At 44.7% G+C, this 25,780-nt stretch overlaps 4 protein-coding genes across 6 annotated transcripts in view; 3 read left to right on the top strand and 1 right to left on the bottom strand.

Annotated features, from left to right (window-relative positions):
• Positions 1-1,391: 1,391 nt before the first annotated feature.
• On the bottom strand, positions 1,392-24,468 carry LOC145363627 (uncharacterized). Its single transcript, XM_080218818.1, has 7 exons — positions 24,399-24,468; positions 23,570-23,991; positions 23,150-23,485; positions 22,822-22,981; positions 14,034-14,120; positions 13,522-13,868; positions 1,392-3,076 (listed from the first exon to the last, which is right to left on the bottom strand). The coding sequence occupies exons 2-7, from the start codon at positions 23,659-23,661 to the stop codon at positions 2,401-2,403; spliced, it is 1,698 nt and encodes a 565-aa protein (XP_080074944.1). The 5' UTR covers positions 23,662-23,991; positions 24,399-24,468; the 3' UTR covers positions 1,392-2,400.
• LOC145363731 (uncharacterized) overlaps positions 5,889-25,780 on the top strand; it is a 469,439-nt gene continuing 449,547 nt past the window's right edge. Inside the window, exon 1 of the mRNA XM_080218972.1 lies at positions 5,889-5,983. The gene's annotated coding sequence lies outside the window, so the exon portion shown is untranslated. The remainder of the gene's footprint in view (positions 5,984-25,780) is intronic.
• LOC145363706 (uncharacterized) lies at positions 6,938-8,190 on the top strand. Its single transcript, XM_080218935.1, has one exon. The coding sequence runs from the start codon at positions 7,087-7,089 to the stop codon at positions 7,927-7,929; it is 843 nt and encodes a 280-aa protein (XP_080075061.1). The 5' UTR covers positions 6,938-7,086; the 3' UTR covers positions 7,930-8,190.
• LOC145363624 (uncharacterized) overlaps positions 17,193-25,780 on the top strand; it is a 51,410-nt gene continuing 42,822 nt past the window's right edge. The window contains exons 1-2 of one of the 3 annotated variants that reach the window (XM_080218814.1): positions 17,193-17,684; positions 17,853-17,939. In XM_080218814.1, coding sequence (XP_080074940.1) covers positions 17,193-17,684; positions 17,853-17,939 — 579 coding nt within the window. Of the gene's footprint in view, positions 17,743-17,852; positions 17,940-25,780 lie in introns of all 3 variants that reach the window. The other 2 variants (XM_080218816.1, XM_080218808.1) reach the window with 2 other exon arrangements.

The raw sequence follows: 25,780 nt of genomic DNA on the forward strand, positions 1-25,780 counted from the left end.
TGTGTTACCTCATCTTGATATCTGCATTTTAATTGACTTCAGCCACCTCCAACTTGCCATTTAATGAATTAACTTTGGATGGAAGAATATTTTAACCAGGTAAGGCAACAGCAGGATTCTCCGGTGAGTAAGTTTTAAAAATAAGTTTACTCGTCGAGAAACGTTTACTTCAAACTTTGGCTTTTATAATTTGATGTGGGTGATCAGTCTGTGGAAGGTTAACCCTCTCTGGCTCCTTGGAAAGGAATTCTTGTGGATTTGAACCTCAGAAGTCTGGTTCCTTCTTTGACAATAATTTATCTGGAACTTGACCCCATGAATATTCAGTACTTGGCTGGCAAGTACTGATGTTGGGATGTTGGGAATCTCTACTTTTATTCCCAAAGTGAACATTACCTGACATTAGAGTTGGGCTGATTGTGACATGACACTTGGTCAATTTGGTTACAGATTAATTTAACCCAGATCCCCAGTTACTTACACCACCTTCTCTCGTTATCTTCGACAGAAATACAATTGCAGAGTTTCATATTAACCCCGTTATCTGATTCTATACAATCAGATATTCAGACAATTTCAAATTCTGAGATAAATCAGAGTTTGAAGTTCTCTCTTGAAAGTATATTTATTGTATTTGCACATTCTTTATATACACAGTAATTCAGATCATACCTTTTTACAGCAAATAAAACTCAGTTTTTTTACCATAAGCTTACATGTGACACTAATAAATAAACTTAAAAATAATGATTCTTTATTATTAATTGTAACCCAATTAAATCTCACTACTACTACAATTATTTATTTATTACTGATTGCTAGCTAATTAATATAGTAATCTTAATTAATATGCTTGTCACTACAAGATAGACTGGTTCAAAAAGACAGTTAACAGCTTTCTTCCTTATTAATCCTGACCAGACTGAACAATGAACCTTATTTGTCAGCTGGACTTTGGAAGAATATGATATCCTGTAGCTTATTAAAATTAGAAAATAATTTCTTCCTTTAAACAATTTCTACCAGGTCTGCAGTTTCTGGAAACATTTCAGGTTATTCAGTGTTAATATTTATAAATAAAGATATTTATAAATATCTATAGATATCTTTATAAATATCTATAGATATTTATAAAGATATTTATAAATAAAGATATAATATTTATAAATAAAGATATAAGAAGTCTTTACGATATAATTGTCTATTATATTGAGTCACTAACGATATCTTAATCAAAGTTCAATACTGAATCTGTTTCATGACTGGTTTTTAATATAGAATCAATTTGTAGCAAATAAAGACAACTGACAGTAGGTGAATAGACTGTGAGAAGCCACATGTTCAAGTTTAAAATGGCTTCCTTGACCTTGTTACTTATAGCAATCAATATGGTATGGAAGTGATTGAACTTTAAAACTAAATTTGATTACTCAAGCCTGCAGTTTCCTCCATTACAACAGTCACTACAATTCACAGAACTTCATTCACTGTATAATGCTTCAGGACAAAGGCAGAGTTAGATAGATTCCAGATAAACAAGGTGCTGAAAGGTATCGGGGGAGGTGGGAATGTGGAGTTGAGATTTCAATCAGATCAGCCATGATCATGTTGAATGGCAGAACAGGCTCCAGATTCACATGTTCAGCTGACACCTTGTGGTTGTGAGAAGTGCTATAGAAATTCATTTTTTTCTTATTCTCCACAATGTTGGATATATTACACTCAGTCCTTGCATCAAAATCATTGTTAAAGGCTGAGTCTAAATTTGACATGTTTTGAATGATGGGCTGCTTTTCTCTAGAAACGAGAAGACTGAAGGGTGACCTGGTGGAAGTCTCTAAGATTATGAAGGGGTTCAATAATCCAACAGGGATTTAATGAGAAACCTCTTTACCCAGCGAGTGGTGAGAATGTGGAACTCACTACCACAGTGAGCGGTTGAGGTGAACAGCATGAATACATTGAAGGGGAAGCTAGATACATACATAAGGAGAAAGGAATAGAAGGATATGCTGATGGGGGGAGATGAAGAGGGGTGGGTGGAGGCTCACATGGAAAATAAATACTGACATAGACCAATTGAGCCGACTGACCTGGCCCTGTGCTGTAGACTCAATGGAACAGAGACAAATGTAATTATTGTACATCTACCTGTCGTGGTGGAGAAACCTCTATTTACTATCCAGGATAGAATAAATGTCCTTCATCAGCTTTTATGGATCATTTCAGTGGAAATGTGCTCTCCTAGATTCAAAGAACATCAGCCCACTGGAAGCAAAGTCGTGAGACCGGCCAGTCCAGCAGAAAGAAACCCTCCGACCCTCTCACTTCACCCACTGTCAGAATGAACATGGTTCAGTCCCAGATGTGATTAATAACAGCAGAATCCAACCCCCGTCATCACTTGTGAATTTGCTGATGTCTCAGCAGTTGTGATGATTTAGTGAATCCTTTCCCACAGTCAGAGCAGGTAAATGGTCTCTCCCCAGTGTGAACTCGCTGGTGCGTCCGCAGGTTGGATGAATTACTGAATCCTTTCCCACACTGAGAGCAGGTGAATGGTCTGTCTCCGGTGTGAACTCGCTGGTGTGTCTGCAGGTGGGATGACTGAGTGAATGTTTTCCCACAGTCGGAGCAGGTGAATGGTCTCTCCCCAGTGTGCAATCGTCGGTGTTTTTGCAGATTTGATGCATAAGGGAAACGCTTCCCACACTCAGAGCAGATGAACGGCCTCTCCCCAGTGTGAACTCGCTGATGTATCAACAGATAGGATGAATCAGTGAATCCCTTCCCACACTTGGAGCAGCTGAACGGTCTCTCCCTGGTGTGAATTCGCTGGTGCCTCTGCAGATTGGATGAATTACTGAATCCCTTCCCACACTCAGAGCAGAGGAATGGCCTCTCCCTGGTGTGAACTCGCTCGTGTGTCTGCAGGTGGGATAACTGAGTGAATCCCTTCCCACACGCTGAGCACGTGAACCATTTCTCCCCGGTGTGAACTCGCTGGTGCATCAGCAAGTTGGATGATTCACTGAATCCCTTCCCACAATCGGAGCAGGTGAATGGCTTCTCCCCGCTGTGAACCCGATTGTGTTTCTGCAGGTGGGATGAACTTTTGAATCCTTTCCCACACTCGAGGCAGGTGAATGGCCAGTCCCCTGTGTGAACTCGTTTGTGTGTTTGCAGGGAGGATGAATGAGCAAATCCCTTCCCACACTCCAAGCAAATGAATGGCCTCTCCCCAGTGTGGTTACATCGATGAGTTTCCAGCTGGTGAGGGAAATTGAATCCTTTACCACAGTCTCCACATTTCCATGGCTTCTCCATGGTGCCGGTGTCCATGTGTCTGTTGCAGTTTGACAGTCAGCTGAAGCCTCACCCACAACAAAACACCTGAACGGTCTCACCCCAATGTGACTGGTGATGTCTTTTCAAGCTGTGTTGGAGTTTTTTCCACAGGCAGTTCACTGTAACACTCTCACTCGGATCTGTGTGTCTCCATGCTTTTCCAATCACACTTATGGTTGAAATCTCTTGAAGCAGGCAGAACAGATAAGTACTTCTCTTTGTAGATTCCAAAGGCTGATGTTGTCCGGGCCCCAATGAATGGAGTTAATCTGTCAGATCACCATGAGTATTTATTTTGAGGTTTCTGTCTGGAAATCCTCTTCTGATATCCTGTAACACGAACTGCCAAAATTCATCACTGTCAGTGCAACTTAGAAATTCAGAAAAGACAAGTCTAGTTTTTACAGAAAATGCTTCACTTTTCCCCACTATTCTTACCCTGCTGTATCCCAATAAACAGCTTCCCAATTCTCCTAAAGGTGCCAATTCGTGTTGGTTAACGAATCCATGCTCATCACTGCATAATGTGTGCATTATGCGGCACTCATTACCTGGTTGGTGATATGGTGAGTGCAGCAAGTGGTCATGATCTGGAACTGGGTGCCCACAGATCTCGTAGTAGTGAAGGCAATTAAAGATTTCAAAATGAAATCTTTAATTGGGCGACACGGTGGCACAATGGTTAGCACTGCTGCCTCACGGCACCCGGGTCCCAGGTTCAATTCTGGCTGGGGTCACTGTCTGCGTGGAGTTTGCACATTCTCCCTGTGTCTGCATGGGCTTCCTCAGGGTGCTCCGGTTTCTTCCCACAGTCCAAGGATGTGCAGGTTAGGCGGATTGGCCATGGTAAATTGCCCCTTGGTCTCAGGGGGCTTAGCAGGATAAATGCATGGGCGTTCTGGGAATAGGGTCTGGGTGGGATTGTGGTTGGTACAGACTCAATGACCCGAATGGCCTATATTTGTACTGTAGGGATTCTATGACAAACTGATGACAAATTGCCATAAAAACCAAACTGATTCATTGATGAACTACAGGGAAGGAAACCTACCACCCGGTCTGGTTCTACGCAAGACTCTGGGCACTGTGGGAGGAGATAGAAGTCGGAGAGGCCAGGGTGAAGGAGAGGGATTTTATACATCTACAACTCGACGAGAACTTTTGACAGAATCTCCCAAACCCCTGACTTCCACCACCAGGAAGGACCAAGGTAGCAGGTGGATATGAACATCATCACCTCTGAGTTCCCCTCCAACTTACAAACCATCCTGTTTTGTCTGACATTGTGCTAAAAGAACAGAAATTTATCTCAAATACTGGGAAGACCGAACCCATTGTCTTCAATCCCCACTACAAACTCCACCCCCTCACCACCAACTCTATCTTCCTGGCAACTGTCTGAAGCTGAACCTGGCTATTCACAACCATGGTGAAATATTTCACCCTAAGGCGAGCTTCCAAACAGATCTCCGCATCATCATCAAGACTGCCTATATCCACGTCAGTAACATTGCTCATCTCCACCTCAGTCTCAGCTCATCTGGAACTCTCATCCATTACATTGTGATGTGAAACTCAGGAGAATATGGATAATGGACGGGGAATGTTGACTGAATTGTTCCACAGGGGGTTGGCATGGATTTGAGTTGCCGAATGGATTCTTCCCATGTTGTAATGTCTCCATGGCTGGAAATACATAACATTGATATACTGCTATATATTTCAAGACAAGAAGTAGAGAATCATAAACAACACAGGAAATACCAAACAACTATATTAAATATATCTCTATCCCATTCGAATTTACTATTCACATGAATATCAGCCCTCTCCTGGGAAACTTCCGCTTTAATTGTGAACATTAGATAAGAGGCCATCCTATTAACCAAACGAATAAATGTGTCAAACCGAGCTCAGTGATGTCAGTGCCTTTGAGAGAAACAGATACCTGGATCTCGTCCTGCTCCTCATTCCGATGTTCGTCTGTAAACTTTCCAGAGTCTGCAACCTCCCTGGATTCACTTCCTTTCTCTTCAGATGCTGCAAGTCCCCAATTTCCCCCAGAATGAGAAAAGAAATGGAAAGGGGGAAACATTGATTTCCTCCCGGATGTTGCACAGAGGAAGAAGTTTCACTCTGAAACTCATTCGCGGACTTCCGCATTGTGACGTCACAATGTAACCCTGCCAATAGGAATCACTCTGTTCCGCGATGACGTCGCAGGCCCAGACGCGTGGACCCGGGAGCCCCGCCCCCACCCATTGTTCCCCTCCCCCCGCCCCCTCTTCGAGCCAAGGTTTCCAGACAAGCGGCTGGCGGCTCCGGCCAGAACGAGAAGCCGCTCGGTGGTGTCCCCCTGCCCCCCCCCGGCCCAAGACAGCGCATGTCCAAGGGAGAGGGGAAACTGCGCAAGTGCAGGGGAGCGCCCGCCCCCTGACCCTCACGCTGAGGGATTGACCAATGGGAAGAGTTGGAGGACCGGAAGGACTCTGGTCCTCCGACCAATCAGCGCTCCCCCATTGTCTGAATGCGGAGTTGGACAATGTGCTCATTCCTGCCCAGCAAAGTTGCTGCTGCTCTCTCTCTGAATGAAGATTGAGCTTCAGACTCAAACTTCCTCCTGTCTTCACCATCTGTGAGTAAAACACTTTCTTTTCTCCCGCTTTCCATTTTTATTTTGGGCTTCAATTTTGAACTTCCAGGTCACACTCGCTGACTAAATAAAAATCCTCAGATTCTTCATGTATTTGTAACCAGGTAATACAGTGTATTACACACATCATCAGGCTGTTCATTTATATCCAAAGTAAAACGTGCCTGTGGGCTTGAAGATTTTCAGCTCTCTGTGTCCAGGACAGGCATCAGGGAGCATGGATCTATCAATCAGCCTCGAACAGCCCCTTCAGGAGAATTGAGAGGGTGAATATTAGACACAGCAGAGTGAGAATGGAGGGAGAGTGTGTGGGATGGAGATTTACAGCTTTTGGGGAATGAGAGAGGAAAGAATGTTCCATAGAAACTAGAATTGTCTGTTCTGAATTTCAGTCCTGTATTGAAAGTGATGAATTTTGTAAATTCCTTTTACAGGATATCAGAAGGTGAGGAATTTACAGACAGAAATCTCAAATCAAACATCACGTCAACATCTGACAGAGTTACTCAATTCATTGGGATCTGAATGCTATTGGCCTTTGAATCTAGAAGGAGAAACAGAAATGTTTCTCTGTTCTGTCTGCTTTTGCACTCTTGAAACATCAGTGTGACTGGTACAGCACACACACACTCCCACACACTCACACTCCCACACTCACACACACGCCTCCACACACACACGCACACTCTCCCAGACACACACACACACTCACTCCCCCACACACACACACTCCCCCACACACACACACTCCCACACACACTCACACATATACTCACCCACACACTCACACATACATTCACCCACACACAGACTCCCCCACACACACACAATCCCCCTCACATACATACACACACACCCCACACATGCCCCCAAACACATACACACACACTCCCCCCCTCCCCACACACACCCACAGACAAGCCCCCCCCTCCACACACACACTCCCATGCATTGACTGTGGAAAGAGCTTCTCAGTTACACAGCCGTAAAAACTGTTGCACCATCACAGCAGGGCACCATAATCTTGTTCTGTGTGAGACTTCAACTGATAGTCAAACCTGGAGCAACACAAAGACACCTCCAACATGGAGAAACCGTGGAAATGTGGGGACTGTGGGAAGGGTTGCAAAAGCCCCTCTGAGCTGCAAACTCATCGACGTATTCACACTGGAGAGAAGCCGTACACCTGCTCTGTGTGTGGGAAGGGGTTCACTCGGTCATCTCATCTGCAGCGACATCGACTGGTTCACACTGGAGAAAGATCGTTCATCTGCTTTGAGTGTGGGGACGGATTCGCTAATTTACCCAGTCTGCAGAGACACCAGCGTGTTCACACTGGAGAGAGACCATTCACCTGCTCAGAGTGTGGGAAAGGATTTACGCAGTTATCCAACCTGTCGAAACACAAAATCACTCACAGCAATGAGAGACCCTTTAAATGCTCTCACTGTGAGAGTGGTTTCAAAAGCTGTCGGGAACTGATGATCCACCAGCGCATTCACACTGGGGAGAGACCGTTCAGCTGCTCTCACTGCACAAAGAGATTTAGGACGTCATCCCACCTGCGGGAGCACCAGAGAATTCACACCAGAGAGAGACCATTCACCTGCTCTGTGTGTGGGAAAGGATTCACTCATTCATCCAGCCTGCTGAGCCACAATCTCACTCACACCCAGGACAGACCTTTTAAATGCTCTGATTGTGGGCGTGGTTTCAAACGTTCTCGGGATCTGATGATCCATCAGCGCATTCACACTGAGGAGAGTCTGTTCAGCTGCTCTCACTGCACAAAGACGTTCAAAACCTCATCCAATCTGCAGCAACACCAGCGAGTTCACACTGGGGAGAGACCGTTCATCTGCTGTGTGTGTGGGAAGGGATTCACTCAGTCATCCAGTATGCGGAGACACCAGCAAGTTCACAAGTGATAACTGGTGTTGGATTCTGCTGTTATTTTGCTGTTAATCACATCCAGGACTGAACCATGTTCATTCTTATAGTTGGTGAAATGGGAGGGTCGGAGGGTTTCTTTCTGCTGGACTGGCTGGACTCATGACTTTGCTTCCAGTGGGCTGATGCTCTTTGAGCCTGGGAGAGCACGTTTCCACTGAAATGACCCACAAAAGCTAATGAAGGACATTTATTTTATCCTGGATAGTAAATAATGTTTTTCCTACCACGACAGATAGATCTGAAATAAATACAGAAAGAACTGGAAAAACGCTGCAGGTCTAACAGCACCTGTGGAGAGAGAAACAGAGTTAATATTTTGCACTACAAGATTGGGAATCAATCTAGTAAACCTCCTCTGAACTGCTTCCATGGTGTTTATAAAATGGGACAGCACAGTGCACTGCTGCATCACAACACCAGGGATCCAGGTTCAATTCCAGCCCAGGTCACTGTCTGTGTGGCGTTTGCACATTCTCCCCATGTCTGTGTGGGTTTCATCCAGGTGCTCCGGTTTCCTCCCAGAGTCCAAAGAGATGTGGGTTAGGTTGATTGGCTATGTTAAATTTGTGTTAGGGGGATTAGCAGGATAAATGTGTGGGATTATGGGAAGAGGACCTGGGTGGATGGTGTTGGGTACAGACTCGATGGGCAGAATGGCCTCTGGGTGTACTGCAGGGATTCTATGATCCTTTGTTTAATAAGAGACAAAAATTGCACCCAGTGTTCAAGATGCAGTCTCAGCAATGCCCTGTATAACTGAAGCATAATATCTTTACTTCAATGTTCAATTTCTCTCGTAATAAAGGATAGCATTCCATTTGTGAGAATGTTGATTTATTTGAACTAAGATTTATGGGGTTCTCTTGTTTACAATAACTCCATAACTGTAAATCACACCAGGTTCCAGTGACTTAACCATATGGCTAGAAAGAATACTTTAAATGGTGAATTCAGTAAGTTTATTAACCATTAAAAATGTAACAAGTTAAAGATAAAAAAGGAAAGTATCGATTAACAGTAAAAGGAGAAAGCTTAGCTTTAACAATTGAACATACGTACTTATGAAATGTTATGCGGACAAGGCAGGAACATGGGGATGAGGAGCACATCAGCCAGGATCGAATGACAGAGCAGACCTGATGGGCCAAATGGCCTAATTCTGTTCCACGATCTTATGAACAGACTTCTCGCTATCCTTTTCAGACCAGGACATGAAGTATGGCTCCGAAAATATGGATAACTTGTAAAATCAACAGCTCCCAACACCTCCCTGTAGGGCACAGTGGTTTGCACTGCTATCTCATAGTGCCAGGGACCTGGGTTCGACTCCCGGTTGGGTCACAGTCTGCAGATTTTACACATTCTCCCTGTGTCTGTGTGGGTTTCCTTCAGGTGCTCCGAGTTCCTCCTACATCCAAAAGACATGCTGGTTAGATGCATTGGCCATGCTAAATTCTCCCTCAGTGTATCCGAACAGGCACCTGAGTATGGCGCCTCGGGGATTTTCAGAGTAACTTCATTGCAATATTAATGTAAGCCAACTTGTGACACTAATATATGAAGTTCCTGGGAAAATCCCCTAGTCGCCGCACTCTGGTATCTGTTCAGGTACACTGATGGAGAATTTAGCATGGTCAATGCACCTAACCAGCACATCTTTCAGACTGTGGGAGGAAACCAGAGCATCTGGAAGAAAACCAGGCAGACACAGCAACAACGTGCAAAGTTCACAGATTCACCCAAGCTGGTGCTGAGGCAGCAGTGCTAAGCAGTGTGCCACCGGGCCACCCTAACAAGTCGTTATGTTTTTTCTATAACATATAAGACAATATCTTATAATTCCAACAGCATTTTAACCATTCTTATTATGTTTATAATTCTAAATGTTAAAAACTTTTGTTTTCAAATTTACATTCTAGCCTTTCTAACATCTGTATTTATGAATCATTTATTCTTTAATTGTCTTACAATTCAAGCTGTCTATTTAACTAATCTGGCTGCTTTACACTTGTGGGAACTTCAGTCCACAAATAAGGTAGTCGAATGCATTGTTTGAAGCAAGATGTTCTTTATATAAATAAATAACAAAGTTTAAAAACAGTGGTAAACAAAAGGAAACAGGAGCGTTAAAACCAGCCTGGAGTTGCAGACTGAAACCCTGCCCAAAGGCCACACGTGCTCAGAAGGGAGAGAGGTTGAGAAGAACACTCTGTAACACTTCTTCTCTTAAATTTCAATCCCCCATCAGGACAGAAATACAACAAAAGTAATGTCTTTAACCACATGGAAGTCTGTCAGGAGCTTTGTGATTGCATTGCGACCTGTATAATACCACTGGTAAATCTCGTAATGATGGATCTGGAATGGGAGATGAAGAGGTCATTTGAGAATCTGTATGTGAACATTCCTCTTCCACTCCCACAGCAGAGTCAACTGGCAAAGCTGGAACCATTTCCTGGTGAACATCCACAGCAGCATGACCCTCTGCCGTGTTCTCAGTAATGGTTGCTGACTCTGAAAATGTTCCTGACTCGGGGTCACACCACAAGTGAATATGGTCTTGGTGTCTGCAAATAACTCGTCCATTTTACAGTCTCACCACTCAAGATACTGAACCACTTTGGTTTAAAATTATTCCCAATAACCACCTTCCGTTACTCCCAAAGTTCCTGATGTAAACCTGATCACCCGGTTTGAACTGCCTCTCTTTGGTGCGGTAGTCATGTCTCTCGTGCTTTTCTTGTCTCCTGCTCACTTTTGCTCTGAGATCTGGATGAAGCAGATCCAGATGAGACTTCAGCCCTCTACCTAAAAATTCCACAGAAGAGAGTCCGGTTGTGGATTGTGGCGTGATACGAAACTGCAACAAAAATCTTGGGATCTTTGTTCTTAAAGTATCGCCTTCCATTCTTTTGAATCCCTCCTTCAGAGTTTGAACAGATGTTTCTACTGGACCATTTGTAGCCAGATGAAACGGTGCAGTACACACATAGCGTATACCATTCCTTTACATGAATTCCTGAAACATCTCACTTGTAAACAGTGTGTCGTTATCTGAAACAAGCGGATCTGCTAACCCAGGGCTTGTGAAAATTTGACAGAGCTTCTCTATTGTCACAGGAGCTGGAATATTACTCATGATCTGTGCTTCCAACCATTTTGAATGCACATTTACAACGACCAAACACATGATTCATGAAAGGCACCCCCCAAAGCCCACCTGTAGTCTGGACCACGGCCTATCAGGCCACTCCCAAGGATGAAGTGGTAATGTACCCAGTGTGTTGGAGGGAATGAACTCAGAAGAATCATTCAATGCTCAAGCATGATTCAATCGATAAACAGTTTATTGAGTTACGCCAGCGGGGAGAAGCTACAGGGACTGACCATGTGCAACTCCACCCAACAAAGAAAATCATCAATTCTTATGTAGTTACTGAGCCCATCCCAGCTGGACACAATCCAATCAGAATGGTTATAGATTACATTAATTATATATCCAATGACATTAGTATCTGGGCATTATGGGGTTTTGTGATCATCTCATGAACAGATAGGTGCCCCCATCATGAAGTTTTCCAGACCCTCTTATAAGAAACATAAGAACATAAGAAATAGGAGCAGGAGTAGGCCATCCAGCCCTTCGAGCCTGCCCCGCCATTCAATAAGATCATGGCTGATCTGTTCCATCCTTGGGCTTTCTTTGGTACACAGACTCCCTTAGTTTGAAAAGGGGTGGATTAAAAGTTCTCAAATGGACATCAGCACCCTTCTTTTGTTTTAATCTAATGACCACACAGTCTGGGAATCATTTCTATTTAATAATCTCACATTTGAAATTTTTTCTTTCAGTATCCAATACTAGAATTTTTTTTGTGTCAATTGCATCAGGAATAAATCTTTGGATCTGACAGGAAATTTAACCCAAGGTCAATCCAACACAGGATTGGTCAGAATCATTTCACATCTCCCAAATTTGAAATAACCAAGACAAATTAAAACCATCATTCTCATGTATGAATTGTATCTGGATTAAAATTCCTGCAGGTTTAGTAAAATATCCTGGAATCATGTCTCTGGTCAGTAAATATAACGTGAAAAAAAAGTTTTATTAATTACACTTTTAAAAAAAACTTTGATTTAAATCACAGACAGAAAACCTCAAAGCTTGAAGCAATTCACAAATATCACACATACACAAGCAGAGAAACTTAGCATGTTCTTCACAACAACAATTAAGCATTTTTGTGGTTCCATTTTTAAACTTCCAGAAATGCCTTTAATTAAAGACACAAGGTGAGGTTAATTCCCCAGAAAGATGAATCTTAACAAATGTTGTCCAAAACAATGATAAAACACATCTACAAACATCCACACAAAACAAACAAAACACACAGGTTCTCACAGCTTGCAAATGTCAAACAATGCATTCTCAGCATTCTCTCCTGCAGCTATAGCTTCTTAAAGTGACAGAGCACTACAAGCTCAAAAATCCTTGTGTACAGTAAGATACAAGATCCTTCATTATAACAACCTTTTTTAAGCCAATTTCCTGGGCCTGATTTTATTGGCAATATCTAGTCTTTATTGCTTTAAAATCCCAAACACGTTACCAACTGCAAAATCTTTGTTCTTTATCTGGAGTTGAGGTGACAACACGATAAAATTTTCACAGTTATTCCAAATTCCTCCAGGCTTAAAATTTCCACATTTAACTTGTTCCTATATAAATCCTCAATTATAAAATAAGTGCATAAAACCTCAGCAGTCGAGAAAACTCGAAATGTTGGCTCTAATCTCTCTCCACAGATGCGTCAGACCTGCTGAGATTTTCCACCATTTTCTGTTTTTGTTTCAGATTCCAGCCTCTTTTTGTGTTTGTTTACCTGAGATATCTCAATTCCTTCATTGTCCAGGACAATATATTCTCAATATCTTTAAAACATAAATTCAACATTTGATTTCAGGCATGAACATATTCTGTTAGTTTGTTCTTTATTGTCAATGTCAGGCTGGGGTTGTTCCCCTTGGAGCAAAGAAGGTTGAGGGGAGATTTGATAGAGGTGGACAGGATTCTGACAGGTTTAGATGAGGTGGACAAAGAAAAGTTGTTCCCATTTGCTGATGGGACAAGGATGAGGGGGACACAGATTTAAGGTTTTGGATCAGACATGTAAGGGGGGATGTGAGGAAGAATATTTTGATACAGTGAATGGTATTGACCTGGAACTCACTTCCTACGAGAGTAGAAGAAGTGGAGACAATAAACAATTACAAAGAAAATTAGATGGGCGTTTGAAGGGTTTCAAACAGAAATGCTGACTAAATATCTCTGAACTTCCTAACACGCTGTCACTCTGTGATCCTTGTGAAATTTGAAACCAGGTATTTGAAACAAGATTCAAAGAGCATCAGCCCACTGGAGGCAAAGTTGTGAGACCGGCCAGTCCAGCAGAAAAAAACCCTCAGACCCTCCTCATTGACCAACTGCGAAAATGAACAAAATCCAGTTCTGGATGTAATTGAGAGCAGAAACAATAACTGCAGAATCCAACCCCTGGAATCACTCGTGAACTTGTTGGTGTTTCAGGAGCTGGGATGAAACTCTAAATCCTTTTCCACACTGAGAGCAGGAGAATGGCCTCTCCCCAGTGTGAACTCGCTGGTGTCTCCGCAGGCCGGATGAGTCAGTGAATCCCTTCCCACACTGAGAGCAGGTGAACGGCCTCTCCCCAGTGTGAACTCGCTGGTGTGTTTGCAGGCTGGACAATTGAGTGAATCCCTTCTCACACTGAGAGCAGGTAAATGGTTTCTCCCCTGTGTGAACTCGCCGGTGTGTCTGCAGGTTGGATAACTGAGTGAATCCCTCCCCACACTCAGAGCAGCTGAATGGTTTCTCCCCGGTGTGAACTCGCTGATGTCTCTGCAGGCTGGGTAATGCAACGAATCCCTTCCCACACTGAGAGCAGATGAATAGCCTCTCCCCAGTGTGAACTCGCTGGTGTGTCCGCAGGTATGATAACCGAGTGAAACCCTTCTCACATGCAGAGCAGGTGAATGGCCTCTTCCCAGTGTGAACTCGCTGGTGTGTCTGCAGGGTGGATGAATGACTGAATCTCTTCCCACACTGAGAGCAGGTGAATGGTTTCTCCCCAGTGTGAACTCGCTGGTGTGTCCGCAGGTTGGATGACCATTTAAATCGCTTTGTGCAGTGAGAGCAACTAAACGGTCTCTCCTCAGTGTGAATGCGTTGGTGGGACACCAGTTCACCAGAGCTTTTGAATCCACTCCCACAATCAGAGCATTTAAAGGGGGTCTTCTTGGTATGAGTCAATTTGTGATTCAGCAGGTTGGATAACTGAGTGAATCCCTTCCCACACACCGAGCAGGTGAATGGCCTCTCCCCAGTGTGACTGCGTCGATGAATTTCCAAATCAGATGGAGCTCTGAATCGCTTCTCACAGTCGCCACATTTCCACGGTTTCTCCATGGTGTGGATTTCCTTGTGATCGTCTAGGTTAAACAGTCAGTTAAATCTCACACAGAACACGGGTATATTGTCGCCCCCAACAACTCACAACTCACCCTAATGAACTCCCACTCATCTGATGAAGGTGCAATACTCCGAAAGCTACTGGCTTGTGCTACCAAATAAACCTGTTGGACTTTAACCTGGTGTTGTACGACCTTTCCTGTGGCCAAAGAAGATTTGAAAATTGTTGTCAGAGTCGCTGCAATCTCCTGCCTCCCACAGCAGCCTGGGATACACCTCATCTGGAGCTGGGGATTTATATAATTTTAGGCCCAGTTAAAACCGTTAATACCTCCTCTCTCTTGATGTTAAGTTGTTGAAATCACAAAGCTGCTCCCTGGTATCTAAATGACTCACCTGATGAAGGTGCAGTCTCAAACAAGGAACCAAAAGCTCGTGATTCCAAATAAACCTATTGGACTTTACCCTGGTGTTGTGAGACTTGTTACTATGCTTTCTATAACTACATCACCCTCCCCACAATGAATACAGACACAAGGTATTAATTTAAAACCCCACCAATGTCTCCCACCTCCACGTACAAATGACCACATTGCTCCCTAATGTACCCTATTCTTTCTCTGGTCACCTCCTGTCCTTCACATGATGAAAGAACACCTTTGGATTTCCTCCCAGATGTTGCACAGAGGAGGAAGTTTTGAACCTCATCGGCTAACTTCCGCATTCAGACAATGGAGGAAATGTGATTGGCTGGAGGACAAGGGTCCTTCCGGTCATCCAACTTTTCCCATTGGTCAATACCTCAGCATGTCGGCCAAGGGGGTGGGCGCTCCCTGCACATGCGCAGCTGCTCCCGTCTCTTGGACATGCTCTGTCCCGGGCCGGGGGGGAGGGGAGATCACCGAGCGGCTTCTCGCTCTGGCCGGGGCCGCGAGCCGCTTGTCTGGAAACCTTGGCTCGAGGAGGGGCGGGGGAACAATGCGTGGGGGCGGGGCTCCCGGGAGGGGGAGGGGAATACTGGGTGAGGGCGGAGCTCCCGGGTCCGCGCGGCGGTGATCCCACCCCCTGACCGTCACGCGGAGCTGTTGACCAATGGGAAGAGTTGGAGGACCGGAAGGACTCTGATCCTCCAGCCAATCACAGTGCGGGCTTTGTGTGAATGAAGATTGAGCTTCAGGCAGATTCAACCTTCCCCCTGTCGCCACGATCTGTGAGTAAAACACTTTCTTTTCTCCCCCTTTCCATTTCTTATTGTTTCTAGTTTTGTTACATATTACTGAAGCTACATTCCAGTCATAAAGTCATTGCAGCACAGGAGTCTATTGGGTAACTCGGGTCATAGAATTCCTACAGTGCAGAAGGAGGCCTTTCGGTCCATCAAGTTTGCACTGACTGTCCAACAGGGCATTCTTCCCAGGCCCTCTCCCTGTAGTATGAGGGATTTACCCCACTAATCTCCCCAACCCACACATCCTGGGACACTAAGTGGCAATTGATCATGGCTAATCAACCTAATTTGTACATTTTATAGACAGTAAGATCTCACAACACCAGATTAAAATCCAACAGGTTTACATAAGAACATAAGAACATAAGAACATAAGAAATAGGAGCAGGAGTAGGCCATCTGGCCCTTTGAGCCTGCCCCGCCATTCAATAAGATCATGGCTGATCTGTCGTGGCTCAGTTCCACTTTCCCGCCCTCTCCCCATAACCCTTAATCCCCTCTCTTATCAAAAACCCATCAACCCGCTTTTATTTGATAATACGAGCTTTTGGAGCGCTGCTCCTTCCTGATGTTGTGTGCCCACCCCAGTCCAACGCCAACATCTCTACATCACCTTATAGACTGCAGATTGATTCTCTGTAGAACAAACCAATCAGTTTTTTTTCTATCTCTCTATCAACATTCCTCTGTAAGTTTTATTTCCCTCAAGTGCCAACACAATTTCATTTTGGAATGATTGAACAACTTCTGTTCCACCATCCTCATAGTTAGTGAGCTCCAGACCTTGTGCTCCCCCCTACCTTAGTATAAATCTTCCTCAAATCCCTGCTGTACCACTACTCAAGTAATGTCCTGTATATTACACTTTTATCCAATTTATAGACATCTGTTTGGTAGCCTGCATGAAGATTTTCAGCTCTGTGTCCAGGACAGGAAGCAGTGAGCATGAATCTGTCAATCAGCCTCAACCAGCACCTTCAGGAGAATTGGGAGGGTGAATATTAGATACAGCAGAGTGAGAATGGAGGGAGAGTGTGTGGGATGGAGATTTACAGCTTTTGGAGAATGAGAGAGGAAAGAATGTGCCATGGACACTAGAATTGTCTGTTCCAAATTTCTGTCCTGACACTGATGACTTTTGTAAATTTGTTTTACAGGATATCAGAAGGTGAGGATTTACAGACAGAAATCTCAAACCAAACATCACATCAACATCTGACAGAGTCACTTAATTCGTCAGGACCTCAATATCATCGACTTTTGAATCTAGAAGGAGAAAGGTTTCTCCATTCTATCTGTTTAAAGAGATTTTAAGCATCAGTGTGACTGAAAAAGCAGCGAGACACGCACACAGCTGAGTGAGAGCGTTCCAGTGCACTGAGTACAGAAAGAACTTTAACCAGCTACACAACTTGAAAAAAACATCACACCATTCACAGCGGGGAGAGACTGTACCCGTGTTCTGTGTGAGATTTAACTGATTATTTAACCTGGAGAGTCACAAGGACACCTGCACCATGGAGAAACCGTGGAAATGTAGGGACTGTGGGAAAGGATTCAGTTTTCCATCTCAGCTGGAAATTCATCGGCGCAGTCACTCTGGGGAGAGGCCGTTCACCTGCTCTGTGTGTGGGAAGGGACACACTCAGATAATTGATTTACAGAGACACCAGCGAGTTCACACTGGGGAGAGGCCGTTCAGTTGCTCTGAGTGTGGGAAAGGATTCACTCGATTATCCAGTCTGCAGAGACACCAGCGATTTCACACTGGGGAGAGACCTTTCACCTGCTCTGTGTGTGGGAAGGGATTCACTCAGTTAATTGATTTGCAGAGCCATCAGCGAGTTCATACTGGGGAGAGGCCGTTCACTTGCTCTGTGTGTGGGAAAGGATTCAGTGTGGCATCAGGTCTGCGGAGGCACCAGTTAGTTCACACTGGGGAGAGGCCGTTCACTTGCCCAGTGTGTGGGAAAGATTTCAGTCAGTTGCCCTACTTGCTGAGGCACAATGTCATTCACACCCAGGAGAGACCCTTTAAATGCTCTGACTGTGGGAGGGATTTCAAAAGCTCTCAGCTAATGATGTCCCACCAGCGCATTCACACTGAGGAGAGACCGTTCAGCTGCTCTCACTGCACAAAGAGATTCAGATCATCATCTGCCCTGCGGACACACCAGCGAGTTCACACTGGGGAGAGACCGTTCACCTGCACTGTGTGTGGGAAGGGATTCACTCAGTCATCCCGACTGCAGAAACACCAGCGAGTCCACGAGTCATAAAGTCATACAGTACAGAAGAGGCCTTTCAGCCCATCGAGTCTGCACTGACAAAACTATACTAAATTTGCACTAATCTATTTTCCAGCACTTGGCTGATGGTGTTTGAACTGTCAAAACATTCCAGTGCTCATCCATGTGCTTTTTAAAGGTTGTGAGGTTTCCTGCCTCTACTACCCTCCCAGACAGTGAATTCCAGACTCCCACCCCCCTCTGGGTGAAAACATTTTTCTTCAAATCCCCCAAAACCTCCCGTCCCTCACCTTAAAATGATCCCACCTCATTATTGATCCTTCAAATAAGGGATACAGCTGCTTCCTATCCACCCTGTCCATACCCCTCATAATCTTATACGCCTCAATCATGCCTCCCCTCAGCCTTCTCTGCTATAAAGAAAACAATCCAACCCTATCGAGTCTCTCCTTATAGCTCAGCTGCTCCATCCCAGGCAACATCTCGGTGAACCTCCTCTGAACCCCCTCCAGCGCAATCACATCCTTACTACAGTGAGAGAATCAGTACGAGTGCAAACTGGGGTTAAACAGAGCTGCATCATCGCGCCAACCTTCATCCCCACCTTCCCCGCAGCAACACACCACCCCAGTGCCATGAAACTCCCGCTGGAGTCGAGCTAACCAACTGGACCAGTGGGAAGCTTTCAATGTCCCACCCCACCAGGCCAGAACCAAGACCAGCCCAATCTCAGTCATCGGGCTGCAGTACGCTGGCTCTGGGGGGTAAGTGATGGCCTAGTAGTATTATCACTAGACTATTAATCCAGCTAATGTTCTGGAGACCCGGGTTCGAATTCCACCACAGCCGATGGTGGAACTTGAATTCAATAAAAAAAATTAAGAACCTACTGATGACCATGAAATCATTGTCAATTGTTGGAAAAACCCATCTGATTCATTAATGTCCTTTAGAGAAGGGAATCTGCTGTCCTTCATTGGTGTGGCCTACATGTGACTCCAGAGTCACAGTGATGTGGTTAACTCTTAAATGCCCTCAGGCAACTAGGGATGGGGAATAAATGCTGGCCAGCCAGTGATGCCCATGTCCCACAAATTAAACTTAAAAATGCCTATTTGATTTGATTTATTATTGTCACGTGTATTAGTTTACAGTGAAAAGTATTGTTTCTTACTCTATACAGACAGCATACTGTACAAAGGGAAGGAGAGAGTGCAGAATGTTACAGTCAGAGGTGTATGTGTTAGGTCCACTCAAAAGTCTGATGCCAGCACGCAAGAAGCTGTTTTTGAGTCGGTTGATACATGTCCTCAGACTTTTGTCTCTTTTTCTCAATGGACGAAGATGGAAGCGAGAATGCCCGGGGTGCGTGGGGTACTTAATAATGATGACTGCTTTTCCAAGGCAGTGGGAGACTGGTTTGAGTGAGGGATTGGGCTTTGTTCACAATCTGAGTGTGTCTGTGCGCACACTCAATGGTTAATCTAGCGGATTTTCACAGTAACTTTATTGTAGCATTAACGTAAGCCTATTTATGACAGCAATAAACAAGTTTAAACTTATCTACAAACTATCGTTGATGCTTCCAGTGAGGCCTGTGAGAGAATGGGCCTCAGACTAAACATCTGGGAAACAAAGGCTCTCTCCCAGCCCACTCCTGCTCCCCCTCCCGACCATCAAAATCTATGTTGAGCCCCTGGACAATGTGGATTATTTCCCACATCTTGGGAGCCTCCTGCTGGCACGGGCAGACATCGCTGATGAAATCCAGCAGTGACTCCAATGCGCCAGTGCAGGCTTCGGGCACATGAGGAACAGAGTGTTCGAAGCCCGAGACCTCAAATCCAGCACCAAGCTCATGGTCTACAGAGCAGCCGTGGTCCCCGCCCTCCTGTATCCATCAGAAACATGGACAGGGAACAGCAGACACCTCAAGTCCCTGGAGAGATGCCACCAAAGTTGCCTCCACAAAATCCTGCAAATCCACTGGTAGGATAGGCATACCAAAGTGAGCGTCCTCCCCCAGGCCAATATCCCCAGTAGCGAGGCACTGGTCACACTAGACCAGCTGCGATGGGCGGGCCACATTGTCCTCAAGCCCCACACAAGACTCCCAAAACAAGTGCTGTACTCCGAGCTCTGCAATGGCAAGCTGTTGGAGAAAATTCCTAATAAGTTTGAGAAATTTTAAACCATTAGGCATTTTAGACACTACCAGCATTAAGTTAAATGACATAGAATGTCAGAGGGTAAAATGCAATTAATGATTAAAGTATGAATGATTTTCTTTGTATGGAAAATGATTGGTTCACAACTAATGAAAGGCGGGAGAATTTGACATGAAGAATGTATAATTGATCTATCCTAAGCATTTTATGTCAGAGTTATTGCAGAGATCAGGATACTTCTCTTCTAGAGAGGTATTACACTGTCCAATAATGTTTCCCTTCGATCGTTGGTCAAATAAAAGACAAGTCTTTAAACTGGGACACTGGCTTTCGTGAGTCTTTGTATTGTCTGAAGGTTTTGGCAATACCTGCTCTCCAGTGGTAACGTACCCAGTGTGTTGGGGGCAATGAACTCAGAAGAATCATTCAACACTCAAGCCTGATTCCATCGACAAACAGTTTATTGAATTACCATTACCACCTGTAAAATTTTTGTTCTTTATCTGGGTTTGAGGTGACAACAAGAGAATTCTCACAGTTATTCCTCCAGGCTACATTTAAAATTTCCAGATTTAACTGGTTTGAATAAATCCACAATTATAAATTAAAACAGACATGAGTTTCTGAGTGATTTAAAGACAAATCAACTGATTGCTGAAAGGATTAACTTTTCTACAGAGCCTAAAGACGTAGGGAGTGAGCAGAAAAAACTTGCACATAATTATGGCACTTTACATAATTTTTAAAACTTTTCTAACAACAAAACAAACTTGATTTTAAACTTCATCTATTCAGTTTTTTGTTACATTCCTCAACCTAATTATTGTAATTTGATCAGTTATAGTTAGGGATGGTAACTTTTGTGCTTTACAAACTAATTCACTCATTTTGTTAATTCTACATGGGCTCGGAGAATCAGAAGCCAGACTTCTTCATTCTTACCCTTTTTTTCCTCTCCCACCACTCCCTCTGTTTTGGGGGAGGATCGAGGGGATTCCAAATCTCATTTTATCATAAAAATGAAATACTGCAGATGCTGGAATCTGAAACAAAAGCACAAAATGCTGGAAAATCTCAGCAGGTCTGACAGCATCTGTGGAGAGAGAATAGAGTCAATGTCTCGAGTCTGGATAACCCTTTATCAGAGCTCTTATGAAGTGTCATCCAGACTCGAAATGGCTCAATTCTCGAACCATTTTATCGATAGGTTTTGTGTTCTTAGTTTCCAAATGGCAGGTAAGAGACCTGTCCGGTCCCCACTCGAGCTCTGATTTTTCACTGGCCATGATGGGGTAAGATAATAACCATTCGGATCTACTCTCAGAGGGTCCGCTTTTCAGTCCAGTGCTACTTGGAGTATACCATCACTTCACTGACAATCGGGTCACAAATCAGTCACCGTTTTTATCACAAATTTAAGATAAATTAATTTAAACAATGCTTCTTAATTTCTTAACCAACTACCCACCACTGTTTGTTGATTGGTCAGACCCCCTTTTTTACAGATTCGGGTATCTCAGCCGCTGAACACCAGCCAGTCCTGGGGTAAGTTTAATTCCAACTCATTCCGAGTAAATATTCTCACCAGGTCCTCTGTTGGGGCCCTGCTAAGCAGCTTTAATGGTCCGTAATTGCAGAAACTGAGCTGTCACAGGAATATGGTCAAGATAGTCCAGTCCCATAATGCCTCACATTCAATCTGCAGTCCTTCAATTATAACAGAATATGTGTCTGTATGTAGCTGCCTCGGCCACGGTCAACCCCAACACTGCCTTCTTGAACTGCTACAATGCCTGTAAATACATCCACAGTGCTATTAGGGATTTGAAGCTACACATTCCAGACTTTCACTAATTAAAAGGTGGATACCAGATCGATATATTCCATTCAACCACACCCAAGGTGAGTTATCCCAATTTCATTATTGTCCAGGACAATATATTCACAATATCTTTAAAACAGAAACTAAACATTCCCATTTGATTTCAGGTATTAACATATTCTGTTAGTTTGTTCTTTATTGTCGACGTCAGACTGGGGTTGTTCCCCTTGGAACAAAGGGGGTTGAGGGGAGATTTGAAAGAGATGGTTAAGATTCTGACAGATTTAGATAAGATGGACAAAGAAAATCTGTTCCCATTAGCTGATGGGACAAGGACGAGGGGGTCAGAGATTTAAGGTTTTGGGTCAGAGATGCGGAGGGTAGAACGTGAGAAAGAATATTTTGGTGCAGCGAATGGTAATGACTTGGAACTTGCTGCCTACGAGGGTGGAGGAAATGGAGACACTGAACAATTACAAAGGAAATTGGATGGGCATTTGAGGGGGTTTCAAACAGAAATACTGACTAAATATCTCTGACCTTCCTAACACCCTGTCACTCTGTGATCCTTGTGAAATTTAAAACAAGGTATTCACAAAAAGACTCAAAGAGCATCAGCCCACTGGAGGCTCAGACCAGCCAGTCCAGCAGAAAGAAACCCTCTGACCCTCTCCAATGACCAACTGTGAGAATGAACAAAATGCAGTCCTGGCTGTGAGAACAGAAACAATAACTGCAGAATCCAACCCCTGTGAACTTGTTGGTGCCTCAGCAGCTGTGATGAAATTCTGAACCCTTTTCATACACTGAGCAGATTTCTCCCCAGTGTAACCTCACTGATGTCTCAGCAGGTTGGATAACTTGGTGAATCTCTTCCCACACTGAGAGCAGGTGAATGGCCTCCCACCGTGTGAACTCGCTGGTGTCTCTGCAGGTTGGATAACTGACTGAAACCCTTCCCACACTGAGAGCAGGTAAATGGCTTCTCCCCAGTGTGAACTCGCTGGTGTGTCCGCAGGTGGAATTGTCGAGTGAATCCCTTCCCACACTGAGAGCAGGTGAACGGTCTCTCCCCAGTGTGAACACGCTGGTGTGTCTGCAGGCTGGAGAACTGTGTGAATCCCTTCCCACACTGAGAGCAGATGAACAAACTCTCCCCAGTGTGAACTCGCTGGTGTGTCCGCAGGCTGGACAATTGAATGAATCCCTTCCCACACTGAGAGCAGGTGAATGGCCTCTCCCCATTGTGAATTCGTTTGTGCCTCTGCAAGGTGGATGACACAGTGAATCCCTTCCCACACTGAGAGCAGGTGAATGGCCTCTCCCCAGTGTGAATGCGCTGATGTGCCTGCAAGTCGGATAACCGAGTGAATCTCTTCCCACACTGAGAGCAGGTGAATGGCCTCTCCCCAGTGTGAACTTGCTGGTGTGTCCGCAGATTGGATAACTGGTTGAATCCCTTCCCACACTGAGAGCAGGTGAACGGCCTCTCCCCAGTGTGAATTCGCTGGTGTCTCTGCAAAGTGGATAACACAGTGAATCCTTTTCCACACTGAGAGCAGGTGAATGGCCTCTCTCCAGTGTGAACTCGCTTGTGTGACTGCAGGTGGGGGAGTCGAATGAATCCCTCCCCACACTGAGAGCAGATGAACGGCCTCTCGCCAGTGTGGCTGCGCCGATGAGCATCCAGCAGATAGGGGTATCTGTATCTCTTTCCACAGTCTGCACATTTCCATGGTTTCTCCATGGTGCAGGCGTCCTTGCCTCTGCCTTGGGTGGACAATTAGTTGAAGACTTGTCCACACACACAACACATGTACAGTCTCTCCCCGCTGTGAATGGTGTGATATTTATTCAGGCTGTGTAACTGGTTAAAGCTCTTCAGTCAGTGCTCTGGAACACTCTCACTTGAATGTGGAAGTGTGTTGATGCTTTTCCAGTCACACTGATGTTTGAAATCTTTTCAAATCTCCTTCCAGATTCAATGGTCGATGATATTCAGGTTCCAAGGAACATGACTCTGCCAGATCTAGACCTGACATTTGAAATTTCAGCCTGTGATTCCTCTTTCAATATCCTGTAAAACAAGTTGACACAAGTCATCAGTGTCAGTACAGGATCGAAATTCAGAAGTTTCTATGAAACATTCTTTCTCTCTCATTCCCCAAAAGCTGTAAATCTCCACCCCACACACGCTCCCTCCATTCTCACTCTGTTGTATCTAATATTCACCCTCCCAATTCTCCTGAAGTTGATGATTGAGGCTGATTGACAGATCCATACTCACTGCTTCCTGTCCTGGATGTGGAGATGTCGGTGTTGGACTGGGGTAAACACAGTAAGAAGTCTTACAACACCAGGTTAAAGTCCAACAGGTTTATTTGGTAGCAAACGTCACTAGCTGAAAATCTCCATGCAGGCTGCCACACAGATATGACTGGACTAAAAACGTGCGGAATATGCAGACTGGATTCGCTTCCTTACCCTTCAGTTTCTGCAAGTCCCCAATTTCCCCCAGAATGAGGAAAGAAATGGAAAGGGGGAAACATTGATTTCCTCCCAGAGGTCGCACAGAGGAGGAAGTTTCTTCTAAAGCTCATTGGCCAACTTCCGCATTGTTACGTCACAATCGAGCACTGCCTGAATCAGCCAATAGGAATCACTCTGCTCTGCGGTGACGTCCTAGGATTTCAGTGCGCACGCCCGGGCACACGAACTCAGGAGCCCCGCCCCCACGCTTTTTCTCCCATTTCCCCCCCCAACCCCTCGAGCCAAGGTAACAGAAGCAAAACACTGCGGATTGGACACCAGCTCAGTGCGGTGGCGGTCAAAGCCCCGCCCACCTCCACGTGGGTTCGGGTTCCGCCTCCTCAGTGCCCACATGCGGGAGATTGACCAATGGCAACGCGTGGAGGACCGGATGGCGCTGGTCCTCCAGCCAATCAGAGTCTTGTATCAATGGCCGCGCGGAGCTTCCTGTGGACATGAATGTGGGGGTTCGATCAGTAAGTTTGCTGATGATACAAAAATTAGTGTTGTGGTAAATAGCGAGGAGGAAAGCCTTAGATTACAGGACAATATGACTGGCTGGTTAGATGGGCAGAACAGTGGCAAATGTAATTTAACCCCAAAATGTCTGAGGTGATGCATTTTGGAAGGACTAACAAGGCAAAGGAATACACAATGAACAACAGGACACCAGGAAGTACAGAGGACCAGAGGGATCTTGGGGTGCATGTCCATCGGACCCTGAAGACAGGACCAGACTGATGAAGTGGTTAAGAAGGGATATAGGATACTTATCGTCTTTAGCCAAGGCATCAAATATTACAATAGTAAGAAGTCTTACAACTCCTGGTTAAAGTCCAACAGGTTTATTTAGTAGCAAACACCATTAGCTTTCGAGTGCTTGCTGCTCCTTCGTCAGGTGATTGTTTGTGAAAAGATCTCCCAGATCATATAAAGACACAAACTCAATCACAGGATAGTGATTGAAACACCAGACTTTACAGCTAAACAAGTCTTAAAGGTACAGACAATGTAAGTGGAGAGAGCATTGAGCACAAGTTAAATAGATGTGTATTATCTCCAGACAGGAGTGTTAGTGAAATTATGCAATCCAGGCAAGTCATGGGGGTTACAGACAGTGTGACATGAACCCAAGATTCCAGTTGAGGCCATCCTCATGTGCACGGAACTTGGCGATCAGTCTCTGCTCAGCGACTCTGCACTGTCGTGCATTGTGAAAGACGCCTTGGAGAACGCTTACCCGAAGACCAGAGGCCGAATGCCCATGACTGCTGAAGTGTTCCCCAACAGGAAGAGAACAGTCTTGCCTGCTGATTGTCAAGCGGTTTTCATTCATC

This window comes from Carcharhinus amblyrhynchos, unplaced genomic scaffold (assembly GCF_965287045.1).
Source record: "Carcharhinus amblyrhynchos unplaced genomic scaffold, sCarAmb.v2.hapA scaffold_39, whole genome shotgun sequence".
Classification (NCBI taxonomy): domain Eukaryota; kingdom Metazoa; phylum Chordata; class Chondrichthyes; order Carcharhiniformes; family Carcharhinidae; genus Carcharhinus; species Carcharhinus amblyrhynchos.